Source organism: Triturus cristatus, chromosome 2_2, assembly GCF_964204655.1.
Source record: "Triturus cristatus chromosome 2_2, aTriCri1.1, whole genome shotgun sequence".
In the NCBI taxonomy this organism is placed as follows: domain Eukaryota; kingdom Metazoa; phylum Chordata; class Amphibia; order Caudata; family Salamandridae; genus Triturus; species Triturus cristatus.
This window is the reverse complement of record NC_140582.1, coordinates 1,044,437,841-1,044,457,260: the sequence shown is the minus strand read 5'-3', so window position 1 is coordinate 1,044,457,260 and position 19,420 is coordinate 1,044,437,841. Positions and strand designations below refer to the sequence as shown.

At 43.4% G+C, this 19,420-nt stretch overlaps 1 protein-coding gene across 6 annotated transcripts in view; it reads left to right on the top strand.

The window, feature by feature from the left end:
- The window catches only part of SH3BP2 (SH3 domain binding protein 2), a 300,470-nt gene that overhangs the window by 245,667 nt on the left and 35,383 nt on the right, over nt 1-19,420 (top strand). For all 6 annotated transcript variants that reach the window (XM_085642526.1, XM_085642525.1, XM_085642528.1 and 3 more), the window contains 4 exons: nt 881-951; nt 8,592-8,680; nt 9,250-9,312; nt 11,050-11,602. In XM_085642526.1, the coding sequence (XP_085498652.1) occupies nt 881-951; nt 8,592-8,680; nt 9,250-9,312; nt 11,050-11,602 (776 nt within the window). The remainder of the gene's footprint in view (nt 1-880; nt 952-8,591; nt 8,681-9,249; nt 9,313-11,049; nt 11,603-19,420) is intronic.

Here is a 19,420-nt window from a genome sequence, read left to right as displayed (position 1 = left end):
AGTAATCTGTAGTGCAGCTGCCCATTCACTGGCATACATACACAAATGTGCAAACATTTTTACATACACATGCAACACCCAAACATTCAGTGAAGCACGGACCTGCGTGAGGTAGATACACAAAGGCCCTGGAGCTGGAGGCCTTGGGCAGGAGCAGGGTGATCCTGCCTCTTACTCTCATTGGCTAACCTTGCCAAGTGTCAGCCAATGAGAGAAGAAACCTTCCTAACTTGTTACAGGGAGACTTGCTAATCTGACCCCACTCTGTGACAAGTTGGGAAAGAATGATGTGTAACTATGCTGATCAGTGGTAAGCCATAAAGAACTGTTGTGACTATTAGAGGAGCTGCTTCATTGTGTAAAATAATCGTTACATTCTATCTGTGAGGCACTAAAAAGTGTTTTCTCATGTCAATTTTGTGTTTCCGAGGTAGTAAACTTCAATTTGATCTTTGCACTGGCATGATAAATGTGTGAATGCTTGTTTATTAGTACAGTTGCTCTAAATAACGTGTCACTGGCCATATTTATTTTCACTGAGCTCTATATACACACACAAGGGCATGCATATGTTGTATAAAAGTTTTAAGAAATAGTTAATTTTAGACAATGTACCTTTATATGGTAGTGCGACACCTTTTTAGTAAACAATTGTGTAATGTGGTTGGACTGTTTTTACGTCACAGCCCTGATATAGTGTATTCACACTTATGGACGAACCTTGACGCGAGTCACGAGAAGAAACTGTTCCATTCTCAACATCTCCTTTTGCCTCCTAGTCCGATACGAGTTTAATAAGTGGAAAACGTAAATCTGTTATGTCTACAGTGTCCTGTGCTGCACAGTTACTTTATGTACATGCAATGTTGTTCCTTCTTAGAAATGGATGTCCTCGCTAAGGAAGGAAATCGATTTCTACAATGAGAAGAAGGAGACGGTGACAGATTTGAGGTAGGCCTGGGCATTCCTTCTTCTGAGAGCGTAGTCCATACCAGTGTGCAGCATGACCTAGAGCTTCTGAGCGCATTACTGACCTCGTGCGCTGTTCACCTCGCGTACCTGCAGCGGACGGAGACTGATTCAAGGCTGCTATCATGGTCACCTTAGTCTCTACAGCAGCTACTGATCCATGGTGGTCCTGAGCCCGTAGAAGTGATGGACACAAGATCTGCTTCTGTAATGTACAATTCCGCAGTGTTGGCCAGAGGCCCCACCATGCGCCAAGACATGGAAGTCCTCCTTGGCTTTGCCCAGTGCACAGTACTGTTATGGGTGGTAATTTAGCAGGTTCCATGATGTAATCTGGTATTTCTGGGTGCAACGCCTTCTTTTTAGGCTGCAAGTGCGGTTTGACTTTTCAGTTCTGTTAAATATCAATTTGGTAACTTTACTGGGAAATTAAAGCACTTGTTGCACTCTTTCAAAATGGTTGTTTGCTTTAATATAGCTTACATATATTTAATTGACTTTAAAAGTGAAATACATTTGTTAACAATGCATTGGATGTCACTATTGCTTTGATGATATTTAACTCTAGTATAGTTTGATACTTGTCATATTCCCCTTTTCTAAATATATTCCATATATTATCCAATTCTACATTATTTCACGTCTGTATATTGGAATAATAGTTTTGGGATCTCCAAAATAAGGTAACTTTTAATATATAGAAGACACTGGTTCACCGAAGGCAGGTTCCTGTAGTGTAGGACAAGAATTGATAAGTCATCTCAAATCAGTCTGAGGTTATTACATTGCCGCACACTATCCTGACACTACGTGGGTTACGCAAGGCAAAAAGTAGTATTTGCTGAATTTTTGCCTTGCAAGTATAGTCGTCACTAACGCTCAGCGCAGACTGTTTGCATAAGATACTGTAAATTATTTACGGTATTTAAAGCGCAGCGAAAACGTGAAAAAAGGAAGTACTAAAATGTTTGACTGATTCCAAGTCAGATTACAGGTCACCTGCTCGCATGAAAACAAAGCAAGTATATGTTTGAGCAAATTGTTAAACAGGTCCATAAACCTTGTAGCGGGCAATGTCAGTATTAACCCCGCGAAGAGTACACAATTCACCTTATAAAAATATGTCCTGTCTTATATATTTACTCCAACCTGCAAAATATTTAGCAGAGAATCAGAGATGAGATGATAATTTCTAACGTTCAATCTTAATAGAGCTTTCTCAGCCCTTTACCCTTTTCGGGTCAATAAAATGACTAGCAATGCATCTTCTACTCTGAGGCACCTACAAACTGTTATGTTCGAGGCATATGAGCTGCAGATTGTACACTTAGCATAGATCGCCATTTGGTGTTGGGCCCGGATGTTTGCAGTTTGTTTTTGTTCTTTGGACAGTCTTTGGAAGTCACGAGTTCGGTGACTCCTCCTTCGGTCCGTACTGCGCATGGGCTTCGGCTCCATCCTCAGATTGTTTTTTTCCGCCATCGGGCTCGGATGTGATACTTCGTGCTCCGGCTTCGAACTTCTACGGTTCCAGCCTCGACGGAAAATCCTCGTTCTTCGAGTTTCTTCATCTATCTTCATCTCTCGAAGCGGCACTTTTCTCCATTCCGTACATCGGCACCGACCTTCGGGCCCTCCTCGACTCCGGTCCCGGCCGATGGAAAGGACTCCGTTCAAAAAGTGCCCAAAATGTGGGTCTAAATTTCCCCACACCGACCTCCATCAGGTGTGTAACCTTTGCCTCTCTCCAGAACACGAGGCTAGAGACTGCCCCGCCTGTAAGTCTTTTCGATCAAAAAAGACCATCCGGGATCGAAGAGCTCGACGCACCATGGCGCACTCATCGACCGCAGCTCCACCGGACATCTTCGGAGACGACGCCGGAGCTTCGGGGCAACTACACACCGAGCAGGAGGACGACGTCGTCAGCGCTTCCGAGGCCGACGACTCCGACCTGGAGGACATCACACCGGCGCAGCGGGTCGTGAGTACTGTACCCCCTCCCACCCCCGCGCCCAAAACCAAAGAGACTCAGGTTACACCCTCGCCTGCAGGCCTGGGTAAAACCAAGCACACAGCTTCTATCACCCCACCTTCGGGCCCGGTGTCGAAGCCTCAGAAGTCTCATGGCAGCTCGGGCTCGAGCCAGCCGACGCCTGGTGCCGAAAAACACCTTCCGGCACCGAAGAAAGTGATACCCAGCTCGACTCCGAAGCCACCGGTGCCGAAGCCTGGACTCTCGGTGCCGACAAAACACAAACACAAATCTGTCGGCACCGACGCTCCGGCGCCGAAAACTCCTTCGACGCCAAAAAAACCAGAGGTTCCAAAAAAGCATGGCGCACAGAAACCATCGAAACCCTCGGCTCCGAAAACATCGGCGCCAGCGGACGATTCGGCGCCACTGGACCTCTTTACACCAGACCCTTTGCAAAAGACTATTTAAAGATCCAAAGACTGGGCTATTGACTTTAGTTGTCAAGAAAAGACGTCTTGACACACCGGCTCCTCCTCCACCGCCCAAGCGGAAGGACTCTGCTACTTCTCCCCTCAGAGTGCCCTCCCCACTACCTCCTCCTCCTCCACCTCCTCCACCCCCTCCACCCCCTCCCCCTCCCAGGTCTCCGCCACCCTTACCTCATCACTCCCCAACCCCGTCCCCAGATCCGGATTACGGGGATCCAGATTATGACCCGGCGGACGCTCCAATGGACCCCACTCCACCGGGGACCCCAGACCCATGGGAAGACTACCAAAACCCTGACATACCGGATATGCCTCAGGACGACCTATACCCATCCAGGCCGTCTCCTCCAGAGGACTCCTTAGGGTATCACCACTTAGTGCAGAGAGCAGCACACTACCATGGGGTGGAAATGCATAGTGAACCAGTGGAAGACGACTTCCTACTGGACACATTTGACATTCAGGACAAGTCCACATCTATCTTGCCCATGCTTAAAGGTGTCACCAAGCATGCTGCAGAGGTGTTCAAAGACCCTGTCGGGGCCAGGGTATTGAACCCTAGAATAGAAAAAAAGTACAAGGCGGCACCCACAGACCCTGCATACATTAAGGGCCCTGCTCCCTTAGATTCCCTAGTTGTGTCCACAGCTAGAAAGCGGGCTAACTCCCAGTCCTCAGGAGAAGCCCCACCGCCAGATAAGGAATCCAAACTTCTAGACGCGTCTGGCAAACGCACCGCCTCCCAAGCTGCAAACATGTGGCGCATTGCAAATACACAAGCGCTACTTGCGCGCTATGACAGAGCACACTACGACGAGCTTGAGGCTCTTATGCAGCACCTCACCGAAAAACACAAACGCAAGGCTCATGACCTGATACAGGAGGGTAAACTAATTACTAACACCTCCATTAAGTGTGCCCTCGATGCAGCTGACACTGCTTCTAGAGCCATAAATACTGGTGTCCTGCTTCGTCGTCATGCCTGGCTCAGGATCTCAGGGTTCAAGCCTGAAGTCCAGGCGTCCATACTAAATCACCCCTTTGACCAACAAACTCTCTTTGGGCCAAAGGTGGACGAAGCATTAGAAAAGATGAAGAAGGACACAGACACAGCAAAGTCTATGGGGGCACTACAATCACAGGCCCCTAAATGCTCCTTTCGACGCTCATCCTTTCGTAGCACAGGCTACTCCACCGATAGCGCCTCTACCTCCTACAAGTCCCCTCCTCAAAATACCTTTTCAAAGGGCTACCAAAGGGGTGGTTACAGGGGCAACAACAATAAAGGCAGGGGCAAAACTAACACCACCCGTTCTGCCACCCCGCCCGCACAATGACTTCCCTTCGCTCCCCCCAGACCATCCCACTCCGGTCGGGGGCAGACTACAAAACTTTATCCACGCATGGGAGTCCATAACATCGGACAAATGGGTGACCCAAATTATTCGGTCAGGGTACTGTCTCGAGCTAACATCTACCCCACCCAATATCCCACCAAGGCACCGTCCAATGTCTCAAGTACATTCCACACTGCTCAAACAGGAGGTGCTCTCCCTCCTCCAAAAACACGCTATAGAGCAGGTCCCCGTCAATCAGCAAAATCTAGGGGTCTACTCTCTGTATTTCCTAATACCAAAGAAAGACGGGACCCTGAGGCCCATTCTGGACCTCCGGCCTCTAAATGCATACATACATTCAGACCATTTCCACATGGTCACCCTACAACAAGTCCTCCCTCTCCTTTGTCAGGGAGACTTTCTTACTACCTTGGATCTGAAAGACGCATACTTTCACATTCCAATACACCCTTCTCACAGGAAGTACCTCAGGTTTGTGGTGGACGGCCAACATTACCAGTTCACAGTTCTCCCCTTCGGGGTCACCACCGCACCACGGGTGTTTACCAAATGCCTAGCAGTTGTAGCAGCACACCTCAGACGTCAACATATTCACGTCTTCCCTTACTTAGACGACTAGCTCATAAAAGCCGCGTCCTACAACCAATGTGTGCAACATACCAACAGCACCATTCAACTGCTCCACCGGCTAGGCTTCACGGTGAACTACCAAAAGTCCCACCTCCTACCATCTCACACAAAGCAATATCTCGGGGCCACTATAGACACCTCCAAAGGTATTGCCTATCCAAACTCAGCCAGAATCGAAAGCATACAAGCCTTGCGCAAAACATTCCTTCCTCAACACTCTCTTCCAGCAAGAGTGTTTATGAAGCTCATAGGAATGATGGCATCTTGCATTTTCATAGTGCCCCATGCAAGACTCCACATGCGTCCACTCCAAGAGTGCCTAGCACGACAGTGGAACCAGGCCCAGGGTCAGCTGACGGATCTGGTGTTGGTGGACGGCCGCACCCATCACTCTCTGCAGTGGTGGAACACCACAAACCTTTCCAAAGGGCGGCCGTTCCTGGACCCGGTTCCTCAGGTGATTCTAACAGCGGACGCATCGCTCTCCGGCTGGGGAGCGCACCTCTTACACCTCACAATGCAAGATCTATGGACGCCACAGCAAAAGTCGCTCCACATCAACCATCTGGAGCTCTTGGCGATCTTTCTAGCCCTAAAATCTTTTCAAAAACAGATTTCGGCCAAAGCAGTCCTCATTCGCACAGACAATATGACTGCAATGTATTATATCCAAAAACGGGGGGGGACACACTCTCCCCAGCTCTCCCGCTTAGCCCAGAGCATATGGAGATGGGCAATTCCTCAAAACATCTTTCTCCTCGCACAGCATGTTCCAGGCGTACAAAACACCATGGCAGATCTGCTCAGCAGACAAACGCAACAACTACACGAATGGGAACTGCATCCACAGGTTCTTCGCCCATTCTTCCAAAAGTGGGTGCATCCTCAGATAGACCTCTTCGCCACCCACGAAAACAAAAAATGCCCAAGCTTCGCCGCCAGATACCCACACCCATTGTCCAAAGGCAATGCGATATGGATGAACTGGTCAGGCAGATTTGCATACGCCTTTCCACCTCTCCCACTAATTCTGTTAGTGGTAAGGAAGCTACAGCAGCACTCCCTCACACTCATTCTGGTAGCCCCAACATGGGCCAGGCAGCCGTGGTACACCACACTACTACAGCTATCGGTGGTACCACATCAAAAACTGCACCTGTCCCCATGCCTCCTAACCCAGAACCATGGAGAAATCAGGCACCCGGACCCAGCTCAGCTCAACCTTGCGATCTGGCTCCTGAAATCTTAGAATTTGGATACCTTAACCTTCCCCCTGATTGCATGAACATTATCATGGAAGACAGACGTCCTACCACTAGAGCATGCTATGCCGCAAAGTGGAAAAGATTTGTAATTTACTGCCGTAACAATACAATCAACCCTTTAGATGCATCCATACAGCACATCATATGCTATCTGCTCCATCTTCACAGGTGTAACCTGGCATATTCATCCATACGCCTACACCTAGCAGCGATTGCTGCTTATCTACAAAACAGACAGCATTTATCACTGTTCAGAGTGCCCGCTATTAAAGCCTTTATGGAAGGCCTTAAACGAGTAATTCCTCCCAGGGCACCACCTTCCCCTGTGTGGAATCTAAATGTAGTTCTTACACGGCTAATGGGTCCACCCTTCGAACCAATGCATAAATGTGAGCTACAGTTCCTCACCTGGAAAACAGCTTTCCTCGTAGCTATCACTTCCCTTAGAAGGGTTGGTGAAATACAAGCGTTCACTATACAGGAACCCTTCCTACAAATACATCACAGCAAGGTCATACTTCGTACAAATCCGAAGTTTCTGCCCAAGGTCATTTCCCCCTTCCATCTCAATCAATCGGTGGAATTACCTGTCTTTTTCTCGCAACCTCAATCTGTTGCAGAAAGGGCCTTACACACACTTGATGTTAAGAGAGCTTTGCTGTACTACATACAAAGAACGCAACCTTTCAGGAAGACTAAACAATTGTTCATTTCCTTCTCTCCACCACATAAAGGCAACCCCATCTCTAAAGCAGGGATAGCTAGGTGGATTGTAAAGTGTATACAAATTTGCTATCAAAAGGCAAAAAGAACATTATCTGTTCCACCTAAAGCCCACTCTACTAGAAAGTTAGGGGCTTCTATGGCTTTTCTAGGGAACATACCCTTAGATGACATCTGCAAAGCAGCCACATGGTCAACACCGCACACCTTCACAAAACATTACTGTGTAGATGTGCATTCCAAGCAGCAAGCTAGTGTGGGCCAGGCTGTACTAAAGACACTTTTTCAAACCGCTGCAACGGATACCGGTGGTCGCCGCTAAGATTGGGTACTGCTATATAATCTATGCTAAGTGTACAATCTGCAGCTCATATGCCTCGAACGGAATATGCTACTCACCAGTATGCATCTGTTCTTGGCATGTAGAGCTGCAGAGTTGTACACGCCCACCCGCCTCCCCGGCTACCTGTATCCGTTCCAGTCCATCTTATTTAGATACAACACACATGGGTTTCTCACTGTTATTACTACGCTCCATCATTTCCCTGTTGGCGAAAAACAATCTGAGGATGGAGCCGAAGCCCATGCGCAGTACGGACCGAAGGAGGAGTCACCGAACTCGTGACTTCCAAAGACTGTCCAAAGAACAAAAACAAACTGCAAACATCCGGGCCCAACACCAGATGGCGATCTATGCTAAGTGTACAACTCTGCAGCTCTACATGCCAAGAACAGATGCATACTGGTAAGTAGCATATTCCTTTTCTTCTCATGCTAGTAATCAAGAGTGATAACTTTTATGTACAAACATTGTGAGTGATGATTAATATCAAAGAGATGGCAATATTTAGTATACATTACAGGTGGATAACTGAATGAGACTTAAACAGAACCTGAGAATACGGAATTGTTGGTATGCGTAAAGGTGTTTACGTGCACAAATTGTTGTAATGGACTTGAAATGGTCACCAAAGAAATCAGAGGGTTGACAAATATTACAGAAGTAAGATATACAAGGAGTGTATGGGGTATGAGAATGACTTCAGTTGGAAATGCAAACTCATGTCATGTCAATTAATCAGATTTTTGTTATGTGCTTCTTCGCTAAGGTAGAGAAAATCATAATTATTGCGCAAATATGTAGGAAAGAGAAATAAATAAAGTTTTCGTTATCTTATAGTGACACAGACTCTGAAACTGACAGTTTTTACGGCCAGGTGGAACGCCCTGTGGCCATTGCGTACAATCAAAGCACAGCAGACAGTGAAGGTAAGAAATGTGAAATTGTTATTTTAAAAAATGTATATATATGTGGGTGTGTGTGTGTGTGTGTGTGTGTGCACATATATATGTGTGTGTGTATTATATATATGCACAAATACACAAAAATAAATGTGTTTGATTATAATGGTCTACATGCAAGAAGAGTGGACCTGAGGCACATGGGTCTTGATGAGAAGAAATGCAGGCGATATCCTTGTGTTCAGGTTATTGCCTGTGGCCTATTCAGTGTAAATCCAAACATTAGTCACAGGATGCAGATATTGCTTTCTTGCTCAGTCCAGAACATGTACATTTTGAGCATTTGAGTTGTATGGTATCTCATTTCTTGAGCGATGTTGTCACACTGAAGCTCACAGACATGAGTGATCGCTTTTCAAAACTCCTGAACAGGCTTTGACATGTCCATCCGGCAGGGGGACGTCTATCCAACGCAGAACTCTACTAGGGAATCTTAGTCCCCTTTCGACAAGTGAAAGCCCCTGGTGTTAGAAACGGCTAGCAGTATTCAGAATACAAAGCGCTCTCAGTAAATCACAGCTTGTTCTTCTTCACAGGAAGCTTGCATGGGTATGACGATGATGATGATGCTGAAGACTATGAGCAACCGGATACAGATGGTAAGTCATGGAAAAAATTGGTTTAGGAAGTCCTTTAAAGAGCAGTTATGAATAAAGCAGGTCTTTTGGGAGATGATATTAATTATAATGCCATATGCCTGTCCGAGGTTGAACTTTAATCTCTCCATTAGCAATATCTGAAGCATTGTCCCTGTCTGTGGGAGCAAGGGATAACATTACTGGTGTCAATATTTTGTGTGTAATTTCCTCAGATAGCCTACGCTTTTCCTTGACATAAATTCTCTCCTGTCCTGGAAAGCAGGAGAAGGATGAGAATGTGTGAAAATAGTAAACATAGGGTCCCAAGAACGCCCTGCTGAGGTTGTGGAGAGTCTCGTTTAGAGTCAGGCCAAAGGATGCTGGATCCTGTATCAGCGGTTTAGAGTTAGGATTGACGCATCCTCCGGTTGATTCATCCAGATGTTCAAATGTAGGTGGTTGGAGAACACATAGAGCAAGGAAAACAGGCTGTCTAAATGAGGGCACCAGCAAAGGAGTTCAAAGGATTGACCTGAAAGTTAAAAATTAGGTATTTGGCTTCTTCGATGGCCATGGTGTCAACAACGTTAAAAGACAAACGCATACGGTACACAATGGCTATGCCTCCCTCAAGTTTGATGGTACGATCAAGGCGAACCAAGGAACAGCCTGTTAAAATGGCAGCACGTTGGGCAATTGACATCAATAAATTCCGTGATGTCTTTATGGTCTTTGGGGAAAGAGCGTACTTTGAAGGAAAACTAGATAATGTGGTTGCGGAAGTAGAGGTGGGCATCTTTGGTTGTTCTGCAGCAGGGCAATAAAGCAGGGCAATCAGAGAAGAAATCTTGCAGAAGTAATAAGTGGAGAATCCAAGGGGAGTAAGAGCGTGCTTACGTGCACGGCCCTTACTATGTGATTCGCTATAGTGAAGGAAGTTCGCTGAGTAGTAAGGCATGGGTGCAAAGTTGTAGCCTGGCACTGGGCTCAGACAGGCTTGCCTTTGGCACACCGCTGGCACGACCATGTGCACTTCTACTGTGCACATGTGCATTAGATCCATTAAAGTAGGGCACCATTGGAATTAGGGGACATGTTCCCTAATGCAAACTTGGAGTGCTGGTGGATCACAAAGCAGGAGAAATGGCGGGACAACAGAAAGCAGGAGTGAAGCCTATTTGTCTGCAAACGACAGACACTAGTAAATGAAAACAAAAATAAAACAACAGTGAGCGGTTTCAATTCTGCTGCATTCTATGTGAGCTGAAAAGCCAGGTTTTAGTGCCTTTGTGGAAATATTTGTGGTTTGAAAGAAGCCAAAGATTTAGTCTGTGAAGGGGGTGCTGAGAGCTGAAAGCTCCATGTTCTCAGTGGGACCGTCAGAAATCCGGTGACTTAAGAATAGCCCATGAGGAGGAGCAAAGAGTCCAGACGGAGGGCCTGTGCTAGGTGATAACGGCCCTTTCCAACATAGACACAGACAAGCAGCAATCAAGTAAGTCGAATGCCATTTCCATCTATTGTAAGTCACACAGCTCCCTTGGTTATAACATTTATACATGCTTTACTGAATGTTCTCCTTAAGAAGGTAGGCACTACTTCCATAATGAACTCTATGGGCAATAGCAAGGATGGTGTGGGTCCAGAACTTGATAGGAGAAACCTATAATGGAAGTAGGAAAACCTGGAGTTGAGGCCATATTAAACCGGCTGTCTGAAAGTAACTGATAACTGCGTGTTTTGCTTGTATTTGTGCAGATGCTGCAAATTCCTCAATTCCTCCACCAAATTACCCACCTCCGCCGCCTCCAGGTTCATTTAATTCACAAAGGATACCCTTGTTTCCAGTTGCACCGAGCAAGCCTCAGCCCCCGCTGCCTCCGCCTAAGAAGATTGTCGTCCTGCCTGCAAGTGGCAAGGCACCAAACTCCTCCATGCCACCCAGCGGCTCACCGCCTGTTCCACCACCCATATCCTACCCTAGAAACTCAAGTGCAGACATAAGAACGTTGAGTGTTAGTCACTCGTCAAAGACTACAGTTACAAGTGCCAATAGATACGCACCCTCTCCCGGTGACCTTGGGACTGCATTAAAACAAATGAATGTGTCTCCTCATGTACCGCCCCCTGTTCCACCCACCAAACCCAAAACTCTGCTTACTGAACACACTAAAGGGTCTCCAGTTCCTCAAGAGCCCACCAAGCCTGGACTATTCAAGCCACAAGTGTTGCCAAAATACCTGCCTGCACCTAAAGCTGCCGATCCACCGAAAAAGCTGACACCTGAAAAACCTGCACTTTCGCACCTACAGTAAGGCAAATTTTCTCTTCCTCTTTGTGTTTCTCCCTTATCGTTTACTGCATTGTTTTTCTGTGCTTACCATGGCTCCGAAGCACGCCTCCTTATTTCATTTGAAGTTTATTTTTACAAAGAGCTTGACATTTTGCTTATTCACAAAACAGGATTTAGAAGTTATTTGAATTTGCACAGGTATTCTAAACTCACTACGACAGCCTCCTACACCAGGTCTTGATCTGTACCCTATTAAGATCAGTGCTTACAATGGTCTGTCTGATCAGCCTTTTTGTTCTCGTAGATGTCAATTCACCAAATCTCCTTGGGCAGAGGAGCTGTGAAATAGGGCCCCCCTTTGAACCGCGAAAAGATCACCGGTTTAACCCCCTGTCCTATTCTTCATCAGCTTTCTATTTGCCGATATTTGGCTAATGAAAGACCAGGACAAACAACCACAGAGAGTACACATGGCTCTCACTGCCCTCTTTACTGCCTTCGCCTGTTGTCGACTCTAACAATAGTGCATAACCCATTCCATGAGTACCGTGCTCTAAATTCCCCGGGCATACATTTTCGGCAGATTTTCTATCCTATTATTTTTTTATTTTTTGGAGTTTTTTACAGCACAAACTCAACCCGAAGGTATCAGAGCGCTTTACATGAGCACCAGTTGCGTTACAGACGGACACATTTATTTTTTTGTTTTTTTGTTAGGCACAGGAAGATTGTGATTTTACTTTTTTTTTTTTTTTTTTTTTTAATCTTTTGTCTCTCTCCGAGACTGGAATTCAAGAGCACCCAAGAGTGTACCCAACTGCTACTGCCTTCTTGATGCCATGCAGGCAGTTAGTTGTTAAAATTGTCTGTGATTTCCAGTTTTCCTTACTTTAAACTCTAGGAATTACTGCATATAGGAAAACATTACCTCTTAAAGCCTCCGTCAGGAATGTTTTTTGTGCTCATACATTAGATTTACAGGCACACAAATGTGAATTAGAGGGGTTGCAACTTTTAAATTTGGAGTTGCGAAATCAGTATTTGAGGATTTTCCCATTCTTTAATCACACTTACTCCAACATCCAATCAAACGTTATGGCTCATTTTTCCTTTAAGCTTTGGGATGGCAACATGGATATTGCCAGGTGAAGGGCAGGTGAGGTATATGATCATTTAGAAAATAGTGGGACACCCACGAAGTCTTAACTTAGTGAAAATTCTGAAACCTTCTCATTAGTTCTGCATCCAATTTGCACTCACTCTTCAGTTCTAGAAACCGCAAGAGCAGGTAGGCAAATTGGTTGTATTCTCTATATTTGCATTTGCAGAGGGTGTTTGAAAAGGGATTGTTCTTCCAGGAAATATAATCAAGGTCAAATGTACTAACCCACATAAGTGTTGAGTTGCCGCATTATTAACAGAAATATATAAATTGCGCCGATTTTCATGAGCACTTAAGGGGATTGTTTGGAATTTCCAAAATGTGAAAAATCGACTGAAATCCTTAAAAAGAAACCTATAAGTGGATTAAAACTTAAAAAAATGTTTTTAAATGAGTCGCTACTATAGCAATGTTCTTACTATCTTCAGCAGTGACATCTCTCAGAATTAAACTGAAGCAAGGTTCAAGCAAACAGGTGAAAGAGAAATGATTATCAAAGGACATGAGGGCCACTGAGCTGGCACCTAGAATGTAGTGCCTGCAGGAAGTGGTTATGCATACTGTCCAAACCTGAATGTTTGTAATTCAACATATGCTGCCTTGCCTAGTGTGAAAGCGCTTATTGTTGATTTTGTAGCAAATACTCTCTGACGATGACATAACAAGCTTTAAAAGTTTAAAAGTTTTGGGGATGTTATTTGAAAGGGGGGGGGGGGAAATTATCTGACCAGGCCTGTGCAGGAGATTCTTCTCACCTCTCAGAGGAAACTTTTTCCAAATAAGTTATAGTGGACTCGATAAAGATAACACTGAAATGGTGACATTCTGGTTAAAGAAAAAAATCAGTCGACTTTGAGAGGGATATATATATATCGACTATTTTATCTCTTTTTAAAAGTAGATCACGCGCAAGTCCAGAGTATGTAGTTCCCTAATTTTTAGCGCACACATCTTACTCAATATAATGCAATCTTCAAGGGGAACATTTTCTCATGTGAAACGATGTGTTTAAAATGGATGTTTTAACCTTGTGAATATTATGATATACTCAGGGCCGCTGGAATTATGCGGCAGGAGAGAACCAAATCATGCAACAGGGTTGAGTAAATTATGCGGCAAACAAAAAGCTAATTATCGGCATAATGTGGCACATTTCGCAATAGTATTCATTATTTAATCATGTTTGAACTTGGTAACACTGTTGGACATTGTTTGCTCCTCATTAATACCAGTTTGATATCCAACTAGAAAAGTAAAGAAAAGAAAGGTTACCAGTCCAGCTTTGCAAAGGGCCTTCCATTGCGCTGCAACACGTGTCGCTGCGATGCTAGTTACTTTTGAACCGTTTGAGCTAGGAACAAATGTTTATTTTGTTAAAATCTACAGATTGTGCGACATATGATTGATTATATGGCAAATGTGACATATCTATAGTTATGCACAAATCGCCACAGCCGCACAATTGCATAATTCCAGTGGCCCTGGGTATACTTAATTAGACAGATCAACCAGGCCATTTGATGATTTGATTAGGTAGGACGCCAAAGTCTTCCACATAACTTCACAAGAGACTATGTGAGCACCTGTTTTAGCTAAAACAGATCCTGGCAGTTTAGGGAGGCCAAGGTGAGCAATTTTTCTAGTACCTCAGTTGATGTTTATTTTTTTGTACAGACAGCAAGAGAGGTCAATAGAGTAACATCTCTGATGTACAGATCTGAATTTAACCTGTCAGTCACCAAATCAGGAATTGACTGGGCTTTTATCCTTCAAAGGCCAAACGAGGGGGATTGGCCAAAGAAGGGTGCCTAGTGCACCTTGAATGAAGCATGGCCTATGTAAATAGGATCATGAGCTAATACATGTGTTCTAAATTGTTGTGCTTGATAAATTCATAAATACTGTCCTTCTTTACCGAGAGTATGACAGAAATTAAGACAACAGCAAAAAAATGTATCTTGAATTTAACATCCAATTCCACAACGGTGTGCTTAGAATGTCCAAACTTCTACATTTTGTAATTGAAACATAGGAGCATTTTGGAAGGCCAAGCTGGCCTTCTTTACCTTTCACAGCTAAGTGAACACTATACAATTGTTTTTTTATCAATCAATCAATGCACCTGAGTAGATTTATTGACGATGGCACGTAGGCATTTACAGAGAAAAACTTCTAAAATGACCGGGTTTGCATTCTATGGGGTTGTCTAGATCAATAGATCTTTGACTTCCGTGGTCCCCCACTGAATCATTACTGGAACCCGGGGACCCCACTGAATCATTACTGGAATCCGAGGACCCACACTCTGTCATTATTGGACGGCATGGACCATAGTAAGCATTTTTGATGATTTGAACTGCAAAACAATATGCGAAAAATACAGAAGCACACATTCATCAAACAAATACGCATACAATTAAATATATTTAATTCAAAAATATTTAAAAACATAATTTTAATGGTAAGTTTGGAGTTTTTTAAATTCAGTTGAGGCAACTTTTTAAATTCCTTAAAAATTACAGAACAATAAAATATTTTTTTTTTTACAATTTGCTTCTTTATTTTTACGCACTTCATTAATCTGTTAATATTGTATAATTCTTCTAAGCAGTCGCAGACCCCTGAGAAGGCTTTGCGGACCCATAAGGGTCACTGGACAACAGGTTAATAACCACTGGTCTAGATAGAGCAGTCCCAAAATGAAATCATTGTTGCTTCACTGATTGCATCTTGTTATTTTGGATCTGTTGTACATGAAAGCACACCCGTAATCCGCATTGCACATGCTTACAAATTCCCATTGCTATGCTAGCCAAGGATAGGTGTCTTTCACTGTATAACGGTGAGTACGTGTAGCTGCTTAAAAATAACCAATGAATAATACAGGATAGTATTGATTATGCTATTACATACATTTGGCTTTCTACTTTGATAACTCATCAATACAACTACCAAACTGTACCTCATTGTTCAGTTTACTTTGGTATTACTTTCATAATATGTAACGCAATTAGAACAGAAGAACGAAATAATGATGAATAAATCAGATTGTGAGTAATACGTTAAAATTATTATTATTTTTTAATCTATAGTGTGCAATAATTTAAAAAGCACAGGCTTGAGGTGCAGGATAAAATGCCATGCAAAACCGAATAAATCATAGCATAAGTTAAAACAGCAATTTAGTGGAATTAGCTTCGAGTCAACGGTGTAAATTTATGTACAACCTCTTCCCTAATATGCGTTTCATAACTGAACCATATCAGTTTGAAGAATGTTGCAATAATTTTATATGCAATAAACATGCTCCATATGGTTTGAATTGCAATGTGATTGCAACTGCTCACACTGAGCACCAGACTGTACACATTAATGCAGGGCCGGACTGGCCATAGCAGGCACCAGGCGTTTCCCCGGTGGGCCATCAGGGTGGGGGCCTGTTGTGGAACTCTGGGAGGGGGGGGGGGTTATTCCCGGGGTCGGTTTTGCAGCAATATCTGCCCCCTGTATCAAAAGCGGTAGCGGTGAGACAGGAGTGGTGCTTTCCGCCTAGCACCTTCCCTCCTCCCCAACCCCCCTCCACGGATGGGCCGAGCTATTTGCCAGGGCCGGTATCTGTTCCCAGTTCTACTCTGCGTTTGTGACACCACAACAGAAATCCACCAGTGTACACATTGGGGATTAATAACATTTATCAAGTCAATCTCAAGCAATTGGATCACAGCTATATGCATGTAACCTGAGCTGTAGTACACCCTGAAAACAAACAGAATTAAGACGACCATAAAAGGAGCTCGCTAAAGTCATACACATACCTAAAAGCTACCACGAAATGTTCAAAATTCATCACCTACGGAACAAAATTAACTCGGAAGATCGTTTACTCTCCACAGAGAGAAAAAGCGAACGTGGGACAAGAAATTAATGTGATCCAACATGGTTGTGAGGAAGGCCCATCATAAGTTAAAGCCGAAATGTATACACTGGCTTAGGTCAGTGCTCCGATGTGACCTGAAAATGACACGCATCCTTCCATTATATTAATCAATAAATATAGAGATCAAATTGCTTGCCCATGCCAATGTTTGTTCTGAGGCTGCAGGGGAAGGTATTCTTTACATGACAAATTTCCTTCCTTCTAAATGAAAAAATGTGGAGTGGGCATATGTTTATGGATACCTAATCTAGATTAATTTCTGTGTGCCCCACTCTTCTTTAAAAAGGCCTTTTCTGCACATTATCTCATGACAAATTCTTCTATGAGGAAGCCTGTGATAGCGAAACAACTCTAGTCACGCATCAATTTTTAGGAAGTTGTGTAATAGGGGAAAACACAAACAATGAGGCAATTATTAATACAAAATCAAAAAAGTGCTATTTTGTTATTGATGTGTTCTGGGGAAAAAAGGGGACGTGTAGCTTCTAAAACCCTCATGCATGAGAACCTTCAGAGTACCAACTTGTTCAGAAATCTAAAGCTCAAAACCAGAATTATGTATCTCATTTTTTTACCACATTGATTTTATTGTGATGCTAAAGCACAAATTTAGTATCTGTAACATGGCAAGGATACGTTTACCTGAGATTGAAGCGCGTTGTATCTGAGACTAGAATGCAGCTTGTTGGGAAGTCTAAAGCTCCAAACCAGAATTGCATGTCTCATTTTCAAAATTTTATTGTGATGCTTTAAAACCTATAGTAAGTATCCGTAATATGGCAAGGATACTTTTATCTGAGAATAAAGTCAAGAGTGTTGGGAAAACTAAAGCTCAAAACAAGAATTGCAAATCAGATGTTTTTGTAACATTTATTTTGTGTTTTCTTTGAGCATATAGTATCTGTCGCGTTGAAAAGAAGCTAATTAAGAAAAGACACAAACTTAAAGGCAAATCGAGACCCAAAATAAAGAAGAGGAGGCTTACTATAACAATGTTTTTATTATGATACATTAAAACATAGTGTGTATTCCTACCACATTGAAAAGAAGCTTTCAACTTAGTTAACATGTAAACTTGTTTCCCCTATTTTGCACTCTATTTTTCTTCGCCTCACTCCTTTACCCTTTCTCTGTCCATTCGTCCTCAATCACATGATTAAAATCCACTCCACCTCTTCTGTCTACCTTTCCTGCCTCTCCACTGGTTAATGAATTACCTTAACAGCCCAAACAATTCAGCATATTAATTTACATTCATAAATATGTCTGTGCACGTATACATTGTGTGTGTATGTATATATGTGTGTGTGTATATGTGTATATATATATATATATATATATATATATATATATATATATATATATATACACACACACACAGGGATTTGACTGGTTTGTTTACCTAACAAAAAGGGAATGCGTGTGTGTGTGTGTGTAAGTATGGCATTTTTGCTCGCGCTACAAAGATTGTCCGCACTCTAGGTAAATCCAAGAATTTTATTTTTCCTACATGTTTCAACCAAATGGTCTTTGTCAAAGCATTGGAAACATTGTATCAGTGTGCCCTATTTTCTCTAGAGACACTGATGCCAAATGCATAAACTGAGGAAAAAGACTTTGGCACAACAGATAATGCATGCTTCTCAGTCAAGACTCCACAAGTCAAAATAAAGTTAGTGCCATAAAAAAATACAACATAAGATATGTAAACAGAATAAAGAGAAATTTCTCAGAAAAGCAAGCAATAAAGATAAGTATTGTATATAACCACCTATTATACTGCACTTCTTTTGATGCTCTGTGGACAAAAATATTGTCACGTGTAGGAGTCAAGTGACTGAAATAAGGCGCACACCAGTGCTGGTAGCCTTAAGTATCCTTATCACAATAAGGGAGCGAGCATGGGGTTATAAAGGTCAAGTGACCAAAGGAAGCAGCGAGGTAACGGACAGTGTAACACGAAAAACAACGATGTGTCCAAACTACCCCATGCTCACTGATCCATTCAAGCAAAGTATCGGAACACTAGGAAGGTGGTTCCCTGAGTGAAATATACGAAAATAGGCTAAATTAAAAGAGCTCCTAGTACGCAAACTGAAATAAGGAGAATTCTCATCATCATGAAGGGTTGAAGAAGTCCATAGACTGGGACGACAAGGAGGAGCAATGGACAGAATTAAAGACAAAAAGAGAGAAAAAGTATAGTGCAGAGTATACAAAGGAAAAGGAAGAGAACGAGAAAATAGGATCACAGCTAAAGACTATTTCTATCCAGGGAACCAGGGAAAATGACAGAACGAGAGAATCAGATTTCTATCCTAAATGCACATGGAGCTCCTCATCCTGATTGAGGCCACCCGGGTGTTTGCTGTTGAGACTGATGATGTATCGGGATTCAAGTCTTCTTATGGCTCGTTCTCCATCACCACCTCTTGTTTTAGCTGAAACCCTGTCAATTCCCAAAAATTTTAGCCCCTCAGTGTCAATAGGACCGTGCAAAGAGTTACAGTGTCTGGCCATGGGGTATGTCAAATCATTGTTCCTAATGGCCCTGAGATGTACCAGCACTCTCTTTTTGACAGGGAAAATCGTACTCCCCACATACCTCAAACCACAAACGCATGTCAAGTCATATACTACAAAATCACTATTGCAGTTGATGAATGATTTGATCTTGTGTTGTTTGCCATTGGGCATGGATACCATCCTAACATTGGTGCTGTGTGTACAAGCTTTG